Source organism: Dromaius novaehollandiae, chromosome Z, assembly GCF_036370855.1.
Source record: "Dromaius novaehollandiae isolate bDroNov1 chromosome Z, bDroNov1.hap1, whole genome shotgun sequence".
In the NCBI taxonomy this organism is placed as follows: Eukaryota; Metazoa; Chordata; class Aves; order Casuariiformes; family Dromaiidae; genus Dromaius; species Dromaius novaehollandiae.
In genome coordinates this window covers 27,156,429-27,170,162 of record NC_088132.1, presented here as the reverse complement: position 1 = coordinate 27,170,162, position 13,734 = coordinate 27,156,429, and the positions used below count along the sequence as shown (strand labels likewise).

The 13,734-nt window shown below is 36.4% G+C and overlaps 1 protein-coding gene across 1 annotated transcript in view; it reads left to right on the top strand.

Moving 5' to 3' along the window:
• The window catches only part of LOC112983253 (guanine nucleotide-binding protein subunit alpha-14), an 88,462-nt gene that overhangs the window by 70,845 nt on the left and 3,883 nt on the right, over positions 1-13,734 (top strand). Inside the window, exons 3-6 of the mRNA XM_026100244.2 lie at positions 7,506-7,660; positions 9,335-9,463; positions 10,748-10,877; positions 12,622-12,775. Of these exons, the coding sequence (XP_025956029.1) occupies positions 7,506-7,660; positions 9,335-9,463; positions 10,748-10,877; positions 12,622-12,775 (568 nt within the window). The remainder of the gene's footprint in view (positions 1-7,505; positions 7,661-9,334; positions 9,464-10,747; positions 10,878-12,621; positions 12,776-13,734) is intronic.

The following is a 13,734-nucleotide window of genomic DNA, read 5'->3' as shown; positions in this document are numbered from 1 at the left end:
CTGACTGCTGTCATAAAAGGGACAATCCCCCCTCTTTTTAAACATACTATTGTAAGTGAGTAAGGCAAAGAGTATTCATCTTGCTCTGGAACATAATTCTCTAAAACCATCCCTGGTTGATGGCAAAGGGTACTTAGGGAAAGAAAACAAAGCAAAAAAAAGCATAAAAGATTAAAACCACCATTTCAAATGGAAATCATTAAATCAAGCTGTGACCCAGATATTTTTGCAGCGTGCCAAACAACGGTCTCTGTCTACTGTAGAGCAGAAAAATGAACCAGCTAAGACAGAAATACAAAATGTCACTTGATTGTATCTGCCGATGTTAAACTGATTCTTTTTTCCCCTCTCCCTTCCCCCTGGAAGCTGAGCTTGAAATGTTGGAAATCTGAGGTTTGGAAGTCACAAATGAGATATACATGACACTTGTGTATTTCAATATGTACATTTACATTTTAGTCCATGTGTAGGTACTCCTGCAGAAACAACTCTTCCTTTTGTGTGTGAAGAAGTACACTGTAGCATTTACATATATATGCATGCATACACATATTATAACCTAACAAAAGGCAAATATACTTAAAGATTAACTGTAAATGGTTTTATTTTGTGAAAATGAAGACAAACATCTTGTGTTTCTCTTACTCTTTCAAAGATAATCCATTAAGCTTTATAAAATCTGACTTGTTTCCAAACAGCTCTTTGCCAAAAAAATCCTCATTCTGAACTGAGCTCTAGGTGGTGTTTTGTGCTGGTACTTTTACTGTCATGTTGCCTGGCTGTGGCTTTGCTTAGTGCCAGCTGGTGCGCTCTTTACCATTGCCACTGTTGCCGCCGATGGGAGAGGGGCTGGTAATAACAACGATGCAAAATTGACAGAGCGAGCTTACTCCAGCCTGCAAGTGCGGACCAAATAGGCTCAGGAGGAAAGACATAATCAAGACTTAGGATCAACGGTGTGTGGTTGGTGCAGGACCAAGATGATATCAGTTCATTATTTTTAATTCGCAAAAATGTATTCCTCAGTTGAGCTTCCAGTTCTTAGCCAGTTATCCATACTATGGCAAGGTGCCTTGTCATGTGCATCAAGCAATGCGGTAATAAAGCTGAAAAATGAGAAACTGCAAAATAAGCAAAATGTAGTTATCTTAAGAATATAATGTCCTAAATCTGAATGTTTGAGTCTGAGTCCCCTGATCTTTTCAGGTCTAATTTTCCTCTTTCATAATGTTCTTTCAGTTAAAAACTGAAACAAACCCTAAGGTACTCTCAGGCTTACCTGCGGGTACTTACCTTCCATCTTTTCCCTCTGGTGGCCGTGAAGTGATACTGGTAAGAGCAGCAGTGTATACGTTTTATGTATAGCGCAGCCATTTCTGTTAGCTTCATCTTCCTTCATTTTAAGCTGGTTTGTTCCTGCTTAGTTCCTCTTGCACCCAATTATATAAAGCAATCATAGGTGATTGTGTCGCTAATTTTACAGGTCCCTCAGTGCGTTCATCAGAGTGATTGCTACAGAAATAGAAGTTGAGATAGAAAGATAGCAGGCTTGGATAAAAATCTGAGGAGCTATATTTTGCACTGCTTGTAATTCAGCAAAACTTGGTATACAGCAGCCTTGCTAGTACTGAGATTGATTATATTAAGCATTTGGGTTTCTGTTTGGTTCCATGCCGAAGAATTTTTTAACCAAAAGTGAAAACAAACCACTTTGCATAGCTTCATTGTAAAACTTAAAGCATTATTTGTTAACAACTTCTACTGAAACTATATGTGGCCTGGGAACAGCAGCCTCCCATCCCGATTGTACTGAATTATAAAATCTTAGATTATTTTTTCTTGTCCATTTATGCATTCTCATTTTGTTTCTTCAAAGACAAAATGTGCCCTATTTGATATGTCAAATTATCTGATGGGACTGCGATGAAAATGAATGCAAAAATGGTTTTAGTAAAACACGAGGACTTCAAAAATAAATTATACTGGAAAAAAATTCAATTTACGGGCTTAATAGTAGTATGAAGAGGGGGCAGGTACTTAATTGCTTATTTCTATATATTCTATAGTGAGGGATAATCTGTATTTCAGTGGCACTGTAAAAGTAAACATGAAATGGGATACAAAATCTGCTGTTTATTGATGGACACAAACTTCCTATTCACAGGGCCTGATAATTTAAATCTGCTCTTGTACCTGAATATCTGTTAATTAAATATTGTTTATTGAACCGATTTACACCCCTGCTTGGGTTTTCTTGTTACCTTCCAACACTGAATAACCACTTGTGTCCCGTCCTGTGATCCTCCATTCCCTGCAAAGAACCTGGTGTAGCTCTGTGAGTATTATTTTTACAGAATATTTTATAGTTTGTTTTGCCCAACCACATGAATCAGGATCTGAGGTATGATTGTAGGTGCAAAGGATGTAAGATGCTCAGTAAAATAGGAGCTTCATTTGTTCTCACAGTACTTTTTTAATGAATAATTCCTGCCTTTTCCAGCAGGTGTTTAGGAAACGGGCTACACTTTCAGAAGTTATGGCTCCAAACCAGACTGCTCTTCATAGAAAGCTATTTAAAGGAATAATAATCTAGGTTATGGGTGAAGAAGTAAATTTGTAAATAAACTCAGGCCTTGTAAATACAAAGTGCTTCATTAGGTAATACATAAAGCCTTTTTTTTTGCTTTGGATTTAACATTCAGTTTCCCAAGAGACAGGACATAGCTGCAAAGGATCAAATGAAACTTTTTTTCCAAGTGTTGAGATTCAGACCCTCCAAACGCAGCTTTGCTGAAATAACCAGCGCTATGCATCACATGCAACACTTGGAGATGAAATATATTCCTCCATTTAAAATGTGACAGTTGTTGCTTGTGGTATTATCCGTTTCTTGTCCGGTGAAGATTTGTCCATACTAAAAGTTGAATTTAGCATTACAGGCGTTCGTTGTGACAGTTTCTTGGCACTTGTGCAAAAGACGAGCAAGCTGCTTTTACCCAGTGGTGTTACTGCGTGAAGCGAAAGAGGAGGAATATTCAGGAACCCTCCTGATTATTTTATTTCTTTCTAATGTACCTTTCTGATGAAAACAAATCGATGACTGAACCCTAAAGTATCTCTTGTGGTACATTGTCTGTTAGCCTTTAATTGCTGGATTAAATTTGATTTCCAGGTAGATTTTTTTTAAAAGGCTAATAGATTTTTAATATTTTAAGCAGCTTAGATACATGTTCTGAATGTATTTGCCAAATACTTTTTCCACTTTGTCATACGTGATCCTTTTTCTTTTCAGGATCAGAGGTTTGGTCTTGGCTCTTTTTTTTTAATGGACTAGGATACTCTTATACTTCTGTTGTCCTCAAAATTAGTTACCTTGGCTTTGTCACCTCTGTTCTTTTTCGCTGTCTGCACCATACCATCTAAAAGCAGAGATCTGCTTAAAAAAAAAAATTCACCCTGAAATGAGGTAGCTTCACAGTAGGGATTTTTGAAAGTAAAAATCTTACAGCACTTTTAATGCTGCTTCTGCTGTTCCTCCTTCTACCATGTTTAAAGAGAGCCTAATACATAGTTTAATTAAGAGTGAATTCTGGAACTTATTTGTTGCTTGTATTTCATTTAAAAAAAAAATTTCTGTGCCAATAACTGACACTGTTAACATGTGCTCGTGCTGGTTTGCATTTCCCCTTCTTTGTTCCTTGGTTTTGGCTGTAATGAGTGTAGATTTTTTTTTTGTTTTGTTTTCTTCTCATATTAATAAGTCCTTTCTGGTCTTTCTCTAAAGCACCTACTACTCCTGTATTACAATACTATATATTTTCATGCTGGTTCTTGGTGTAACTAACTTCTTAGTGGTAGGTGACAATTCCATCAGCTTCCACTCTTGCTTTGCGAAATGAAAATTAAATTTCGAGCGCACTTAAAGTTGCAGTGGAAAGTTTGAAAATATGACCCTGTCCATTTGAAACACTCAGGACCACTTCATGCCAAAATCCCATTATGAAGTTTCATGATATTTATTTAAACTACTTTCATGGTATGTTGTTGGCAATATCAAAATACACTTGCTGAAACGTAAACCTTGGTTATTACTAAGTGTTGACAAGATTTAATAACCCTTTTCCAGAGTTCCTTGTCATGGGATTCATTGGAAGAATAACACAAACCCTGTAAGCCTTGTGTAACGGAGCGTGATTCCATTACCTTTTACAGTGCTCAACCAGAGGGGGGGAAAAATGGCAATGCATTTTATCAGACTTTAAAGGACTGTAACCAGTAACAGCAACAAAAAAAACCCATCAAAAATCCTTCAGTCCAGTAGATGCAGGAATTAAAAAAAAGTCCTGATTAGCAGAACTGTTTCTTATTACCACTGAAAGAGCTGCATTTAGAGAATTTGGGGGGTTTACTTAATTTTCCTGGGGCTTGCAAGTTTTCAGTTCAGTTGCAACAAATATCTGTGTTTACTTTGCATAAAACACAGAATATGTGCAAATGAACTACAACAGTATAAATATTTGACAGTCAACTTAAGTTACTTAAAACTAGATGTACACTCAGCCATCCAGTTCCCTTTAGCACAGCTGTGTAGAAAAATAATTTGCCTCAATCATTACAGTAGTTGGAGGCTGAAATAACTTGCATGGCTGTGGTCGTTACTTATGAGGAATATTTGCTATTAGTGCTAAATTGTCATCCTGCCCCATGCCCCACCGTTTTGTTAGAAATGCCAGCGTGACCCGGTATAGATGCTACAGGACTCTCTTACTGCTGGGTTTGAAGGACTTTCTGCTTCTTCTAAGGCCCTTTGAGTGTATTTATTTCAAGTCTAATCCCCTTCTCTGTCAGTTCCTGGCTGGATTATAGCACATTGTCTCGTAAGATTACTCATTTATCTTCATGACTGCATTGCAAGGAAACTCAAATTTTCTCTGTCTAGCTTTTGTGTCATCTTATTTGCCCTCAATCCATCCCAGAGGCATTTTTTAATAGTAATGGGCTTGTTTACTGAGGATGAAGAATACATGCCAGTAGAATGAGGCTAAAATCACACAGTGCTTTAAGTAAATTTTCACTTGATTCATTGTTTTTGAAGAATTTTTTTTCTTTGAATTACGAGAGGCACTAGTTGTCACTGTTGAACTCTATTTATTAAATGCTATGAAATGAAAAATTAACCTGAATTATTTTCCCCAAAAGGATTTTTTTTGTATCACAGTGGCACTTGACCAGGTAAGGTGACTAAGGTTTGCAAATGTAGACAATTATGAAGTATCTCTTTTCATAAGGAACTTATACCAGGGTTGGTTTTGCAGCTGCAACTGTGTGAAGCCCTCTTAGATGCGTGCAAAGTTTGTGTGTGGAATGAAGCCTCAGTCAAAATGCTTTTCTGATGGGCAGGTCAAGTAGCAGTTCCCTCCATAAAAGAAGTTGATCACTTCTCCCCATCTCTTCCCTCTCCCCTTGGTGGTGTTCATCTTAAAGTTAACAAGAAAATAATTTTGAGAAATTCTCAGTAGAACAATTTGCTACTGTTGTATCAGGTTTTCATTTATATGTGCAAAAAAACCCATATCAAAAACCATTGTAAATTGAGCAGTCTTTATTGAAATCTTTAAAATGTTGAATAATTTCAATGTAATTATGTAAACAATAATAGCATGTTTACTTTAGGTTAAAAAAAAATACTGCAAACATCCCCTTAATGAATAACTGAGCATTTTTCTGCTGTGTGCTCACACAACAATACAAGAAACTTTCCGATAAGGCTCTAGAAAAGAATATGTGTTCTGTGACTTGAGCAAACTGAAGGAAGTGTTATTTGTAATCTGTACAATCTGTGTTATTCTGCACTTGTATTTCACCGGAGAAGACTGGGAACATGGGCACAAGCTAGTGCTAGCACGCCAGGTCCGTAACATCTGGCCTTGCATCCAGTGCCTCAGTCAGATGCAAGTCGCTGGTTGAGCTTGTCCCCTGCTGCTCTAGAGCAGTCCTGAATATTTGATGAATAAATAAGGAATAGCAAAATCTATTCAATCGACAGTATTTACCTGTCTTGTTAATATAGTTGCACTGTTTAAGGTAGAAATTATTATGGATTACCACATGTCTGCAAAGGAGCAGAAAGAAGTACTAACAAGAGTATTTATAGCATATTGTGTTTTAAACTATTTTAGGTTGATTAACTATTCACAGTGTGAGAATGTAATTGTAATGGTTATGTTACAGTTTTTAGGTACCATTTTCATTATATGCCTAGATCTTCTCATTTTTGTGTAACAGAATAGGTGTAAAATTAAAGATAATGTTCTAATCAGGGAAAATTTGCATTATGACAGTATTGTAAGTCTTAATATGAAAACTCAGGAGAAAAGTATTTTCAGCACATCTTATAGACTTACAATATTTAAAATGAATTTGAACTAAGCATGGCAAAGTTGCTTTTGAGGTATTTGGCTCTATGCTGCATAGTTTTGTGGTTCTCCACAATAATTGAAGATACAGAGTCTTTAGGAGTCCTGTTTTCTATCTATCTAATGTCCATCTGTTTTTGAACTAGTAGATAAACAGGTCTACCAGTATTCAGATTTTTCTAGTTAGGACCTCAGATCCAAAACAGGTCTGTACACAACCTTACTGTTTGTTGCTTCTCAAGCTAAAATACAAGGGAGGGAAGAAACCTTACTTTGCTTTTGAAGAAGATGTAAATTCAAATCTAGATGATATCTAGCAATGTACTGGCAAAAGCACTGGCAAACTAAATTCATAGTAACCAATCTCTTATATTCCAAACACTAAAGAAGTTATTTTATTTCAAAATTAAATGCATTTTGGAGCAATACTTTTCCAGAGTTCCAAAGGTATTCTCAAATGTCAGTATATACCCAGCTGAATCGTTATAGAGGAGATGATAGAGTCCTTTGTTTCCCTTTTTAACAGCAAAACATGTATTTGTCTTTGTGATAGTTCTTGGAGACCTACCAGCAAAGAGCAAAGAAAATTATTTCTTTCCACAGAGTACCTTGACTGTATCTAAATGAGACAGGCATTAAACAGAAGACGCCTTGTAGAAATTTGATGCCTGCGTGGTGATTGTTTACACAAACTTTGTTTCAGAACGAACCATAGGCTAAAGTAGCTATAATAGACATTTAGAAAAATTACTACTGTTATGAATTGGGATTGAAATATAGCGAGTTTAAAAATGGTAATTTCAGAGCTTTTCCTTCACTGTGCAGAGCTCCCCTTTCCGGGGGGGGGGGGGGGGGAGGGGGGGGGGAAATCACATCAGGGTAACAGTAAGCAAGACTAACTTGGTTAAAATATTCAATATCATTTGACTTGAAAAATTAAATGCATCCAAGAATTACAATCACTTGTGTTCTCCTAGGTTTCTTTTTGATGCTTAACTCTATATATGGGAGTGATTATAATAGAGTGTGTTCTGCATGCTAACTGTTAGCAAACCTTTTTCACAATAATGTAATCGTTTAATTGATTAGGATAATGCTCAGATGATCAGAGAAGTAGAAGTGGATAAAGTGACAGTGCTGGAAAGAAAACAAGTTGAAGCAATCAAGAGGCTCTGGGAAGACCCAGGAATTCAAGAGTGCTATGACAGACGGAGGGAATACCAGCTCTCGGACTCCGCTAAGTAGTGAGTACCCTGCCTAGTTATAAGGGCAATTCAGACTTCACAAAAGTTACTGAAGAGATAGGTTCGCTCCGCTTTTATTATCGATACCTATGTTGGCCTGAGATAAACAACATACTTTTAAGCCAGAATAATAAACTAATTTTTGGCTTTCTGAACATACTGAAACCATTAGCCCTCCCAGTTCTGAGGTCAACACAGCTGGTACATAACTAAGTTTCCCTTGGGGAAAATCATGAAGAACAGCTGTACAAAATACATTGACAACAAGCAGGCAGGTCAGACGGTTCATAGTTACGTGAAAAGTTTAGGATATAAATAAGAATGAAGATATGCCCCTCCCCCAGCTTTCCCTGAATTTCAATTGCAAAAAAGATTGCTTTAGTGAGAACAGAAAATTACTTTCCTGTGTCTGCAGAAGATGAGAAGTAACAAGTTTAAATTTCAGCAAGGAAGATTTCGATTAGGCATTTATGGTTACACTTACAGTCTGTTCCTGGGTCTTCAGCCCAATCATTCTTGACAGATGTCTGTCCTGTTTCTAACTAATCTGCCAGCCTTGGAGCAGAAGGATGCCACTTAATCATCTATTCTAGCCTCACTTTCTATGAAATCAGCCACAATTGAAAATTATTTTTATTTTAAGTTTTGAGTATATCTTCCTTTTACTATTAATTACACTTGAGGTCTGAATAACAATTTGCTACATTGTCAGAGAGGGGGAATATTCGTAAGAGAAATCTTTTCTGAATGGATGAGCGGTATGTTTCTTTGAGTATTTTTGATTTTGGTGCCCAGATCTGAGAGATGATTGGGCAGAAAGGAAGAATACATTGATGTGCTCCCTCTTTTGCCTAAAAAGGTTTTGCTTAAATAAAGGAAGGTTTGTGCTACAACCCCTCTTAGGATTTGGAACATATTTTTTACATTTTAGGTTGATCCAGTGTTCCCCTCTAGTGGTGAGAAGAGAGGTTGCAGACAGGAATATCCGGCTTCGGTTCTGTGTGCCGGACTTGCAGCATACACTGCTCCTTTATTTAGGCACAAGGCCGTCAGCCTAGATTTTAATTCCAACTATGAAAAACACAAGTGAAACTGAGGAGGCTAAAATTAAGAATGACTATGGGAGCAGAGGAAAAGCTAAATGCACTGTGTTTTATATAAAATGTGTAACACTGAAGCATCCATATTTGCAGTGCTTTCCATTAATTTTCTGAATTCTGTCCAACAAACTTTCACTTTTCTGTGTGCCATTAGCATCACAAAGGAAATGACGGAGGATAGTTCTGTTGGAAAATATTATGGCTAGGATTAAGATTTATACTTTATGTTCAAATCTCAATTCTGATGTTTATTTTGGGGTAATAGAGCAAAGCTTATACAAAATTAAATGTCATAATTTTGGGTAGGGGCTGATTTGTCTACAGCATATTGAGGCAGCATCTCTTTTGACTGGTATTAGTCAGGCTGGAACATGCACAGTGGTCTCAGTAAAGGTTTTTTACTGTTTTATGCCAGCAGCAATTACTCTATGCCATGCACAGCTGGCTTCCCGTCCAGCTAATTTTGTGGGAACACTAGTGTGATTGCTGATAGGTGGTACCTTGGGTTTGAATCTGTACAATTAATTTATGACAGTTCATTAATTTTGTTTCTGTTACATATTTAATGTTTCAGTTATCTTACTGACATTGATCGTATTGCTATGCCCTCATTTGTGCCGACTCAGCAAGATGTTCTTAGAGTCAGAGTGCCAACTACAGGAATTATCGAGTATCCTTTTGATTTAGAAAATATTATATTTAGGTAAGCCTGAGCGTCGGATGACTTCATATACAACTGTATTAGGAAAGTAGTTGTTGGAACTTCACTTGTAAGATTCCTAATGCTTTTTTTGTATGTGTTTGTGTGTGTAAATTTAATACAGTAACGTGTCAGGTGTTCCAAAACTTTCCTGTTGAGGTTTACTGAAATTCCATGAACAAAAGCCTTTCTCAGTCCAAGCAGTCCAATTACTATGTATTCTGAACTGCTAGTTTAATTAAAAAGGCAGGCAGGGGCTGCAGAAGGAAGATATTTGAAGTAATGTATGAGTTGCCTTATGAGAAGATAATTTAATTCCATTTTGAGCCAATAGTTACTGTTGCAGCCGTTCGGAAGAGAGGCCTTAACAGACCTGATAAAGCCTCTCCCATGAACTTGCGGTTAGATAAAGACAGAGAGGGGAGATAGAAACATAGAGGGAAGGAGGAGGGGAAGGAAAAAAAAAAAAAGCCGCACAGTTGTGACAGCAGATACCTCCTACCGTTACAATGCATGAAGACCTCATACTCAGCGAAATCAAGAGGAACACAAATGTGTGCCTAAAGTTGAAATAAAGCCATATAAAACACCTTATCTGGTATTGGACAAGCTACTATAACAGTTGGGGTTCCTGATTTTTATAAGGGAAAGCATATTTTTGTATTCCCTTGCAGAATTCCCACTAACATTGTTACAGATGTTCTTCCACCCAACTACCCATTTTGTCATGAAATTGTCTGCAGTTGAAACACAGAATCCACTGTGATAACACATCATCAAAGCAGCATAACTGTGACTTTTGTTTTTTTTTTTTTCCTGGACATGTTCTAGGAAACATTTTAACCTGGATAAAATGTGAAAATACGTGTAGGAACTCTCTGCAAAATTATAGGAGTTTAATATGGAATTACAATGCTTGTGAGCATTTGGATTGTTTTTTAACAGCAAGATATACATAAATGTGAATACACAGGTGATTTTTGTATTTAATTTTGGAGTATGTGTGCATCTTATGCCTTTGCTAAGCTTTCAGCAACACAGAAAGAACCAGCATTGTTGTGCCTCAAGATGGCATATATGCTTTATGTATGTACACTAAACCACAGTGGAAGTTTTGGCACTTCAAGTGAATCAAGTTTGAATACTGAACACAACATATAAAGTTAAGATATCTTTTTCATGGTTCAAACATCTCAAGCAGGCAAGCTATTTATTATAGGGCGTTTTGGTATATTTAAAGCATCTTATGAAAACAATTAAAATGCTGACTGTATTTCTGTTTAACAGGATGGTGGATGTAGGTGGCCAAAGGTCTGAAAGAAGGAAGTGGATTCATTGTTTTGAAAGTGTTACTTCCATCATTTTCTTAGTTGCATTAAGTGAATATGATCAAGTCTTGGCAGAATGTGACAATGAGGTAAGGAGCCGGGTATCTACATTAGGTACAGACAAAGATGTGTGCTTTTGTAAGAAAAAGACAGCGTTCACATGTGTTTTATAAACACATTTGCAAATACTAGAATTACATTAAGAAGCTCATCAAGCAATAAGTCCACAAAACTGTATTAAATTAGCAGCCTACCGAAAAAGTGAACTCTGTCTTAAAAGACAAGATTTAAATGTTTTAAATCAGCAAAGTATGCTTAAGCCATGTCTCAGAGTGTTTGAGGATCTGAGTATCAGCAATATCTCTAAACAAATAAAACTGCCGCAATCAACTGTAATTATTTTTTTTAAATAATAACTATGTGTGGTTCAAAAACCTAAACTTTATAAAATGGAGTAGCATGTAAAATACACACAGTCTGTACTGAAAAATTCACACTGTAACTGTGGGCTTCAAACACTGTTTGTTAAGAGGGAAATGGGTATATTTATTAAGAACTTTCATAATGGCAGCGGATTTATCCTACTCTCTTTTGCTCTTTCATCCATTTCATAAAAGCTTAGGAAATCTTTAGCAATGTAAGTGCGTTGCCCTTGCAGAACAGCTTATACAAGATTGTTTCCAGGCCTTCTGAACTGCACAGGTCAAAATATGTGGGCTACAAACTAATGTTTAATTAAAACTTTTGGTTAGCTGATTCTGAGCTCTTTGAATGTGATTGATCCTAATAAAAATGTGAAGCAGATCATGCTCTTTTAAATATCAATTTCCAGGACAATACTGGATATAAGAACAGTAGAAAACACTTATGCTAGATTCTTTTTGTCACCTTGATACATGCTGTACACAAAGATGAGCTCTCCATCTGTTTTAAACCACTGTTGTCACCAGTAGCCAGATGTTTTAGCGGAGGATGCAAAAAACCAAAATAGCCAATCAGAGAAAAGCATACTGATGGAACTACATTACTTTTAGTAGAGATTGCTTTACATCCTGAAGTACTGAGGATGCCTTCAAGCATTCTCCCTAAACTCTTAAAACCTTTGAAAACCTAATGGCCCCAAGCCCCAAGATCTGTTTGAACCATGAAAAGCAAACCCTAACATTGTAGGTCCTGCTTAACATTTTTCAAGCTGATTCACTTGCTGAAGTGCCACAGTATGTTCAAAGTTTCCTTTCCTCTTGTGATGCATAAACAACTTTGGTTACTCTAAGTAATTTTCTTTTTCCTTCCACAAGTCTTGGAAATTTTGCCATTTTCACCTTAGAAATTAGGAAGGAAGATAAACTGTCATTGCAAGTTTTTGTCCAGGCACTTCAGCCAGTAATGTCCAAATTTGTTGTTCCTTAGCTAGCGCTCTCTTAAAAGGGACAACATGACCACACTTTATTACTAATATAGATGAGTAAATATGCTCTTGTCCTTTAGCTATGTTAGAATATGCTAATATCAGATATTTGACCCGATATACACTGCCTCAGTTCTCACTGTGAGGTCAGTAGAGGCTCCCACTAATTCATACAAGAATTTCTATTACTGAGGCTTGCCTTGAATTTCATGTCTCATCATACTACTCGTAGTTGTGATGCTAAACCCAGTGAGCAAGTGGATATAAAACACCAAGAGTAACAGTCGGCCAGTGCATTGCAATTGTGCTTAGTAAAAGTAATATTAAACAAGCCTCCGAAGAAAACTTTATGATCTGTGGTTGATGTGATTTGTATATGGTACTCTTTAGAGAGTATAACTTCATATTCATTTTTGTACTTGTAGAATCGAATGGAAGAAAGCAAGGCCTTATTTAAAACTATCATCACATACCCCTGGTTTCTGAATTCTTCAGTCATTTTGTTTTTAAACAAAAAAGATCTTCTAGAAGAGAAAATCATGTATTCCCATCTAATTAGTTACTTTCCAGAATACACAGGTAAGCATTTATCTTAGAACTATGTTCACAATATGATAAGTCATATTTAAGTCAATCAATGTTTCCTCGTTAAATTGAGCAAGGAGAATGGAATTATCCAAACTACTTGATATCTGTTCTTTGCTATGCTGGCCTTTCAGATACAAACTTAAGTCGCTGAGTTTTACTATAGCAGATTATTATTATTTTTTTTTTTTTAAACTAACTGGAAAATTGAAGACAGGGTCTTAAGACCTTTCTTGCAGCCATTCTGTTAGCATTAGAATGGCAAAATCATTTTCATTTAGTCTGAATTCTTATCCCAATACATAACATGTTCTTCCCTTATTTGAATTAAATGAGCATGATACATTTCAAATATTATCACTATTAAGTGATGAGAAGCATCTTTTTCACCTAATCATCTTCAATCTCAAGAGACAAGATACAGGGGAAACCTGGGTAACATGCTTATTAATCTAACACTTTATTTGGTAAAAATCCACAGTATAGTTTTGCCTTGTAGGTCTGTATAAAAGTGCAAAGTTAAAAAGCAGCCTGAATGACTTTCCTGAGCAAACGTGACCGATACTACAGTGTCAAAAGAATGAGGCAAATAATCACTGATCATTCCATTACTTAAAATACTGTTTTGTACTGCAAGACATGTATCACACTGAATCCTACAGTTAACGACAAAAAGAATTATAGTGACTTAACAGCTACAGAGAAAACACAGATCCACGTTTTGGCCAAAGAGAATCCTTTATACCATGTGTATTTTAAGAACAATTTCATTTCACTTACCGTCTTTGATAGACTACAACAATGTAGCAGACTATAAAAATATGCTGTGTAATTTCAGATGTGTAGACTGTTGTAACAGATTACTTTGAACCATGCAGTTTACTGTTGAAAAAAGCAAGCTCCACAGGTGTTAGAAAGCTGTAGTACAATAAGTTGCCCCACTAATACATTAA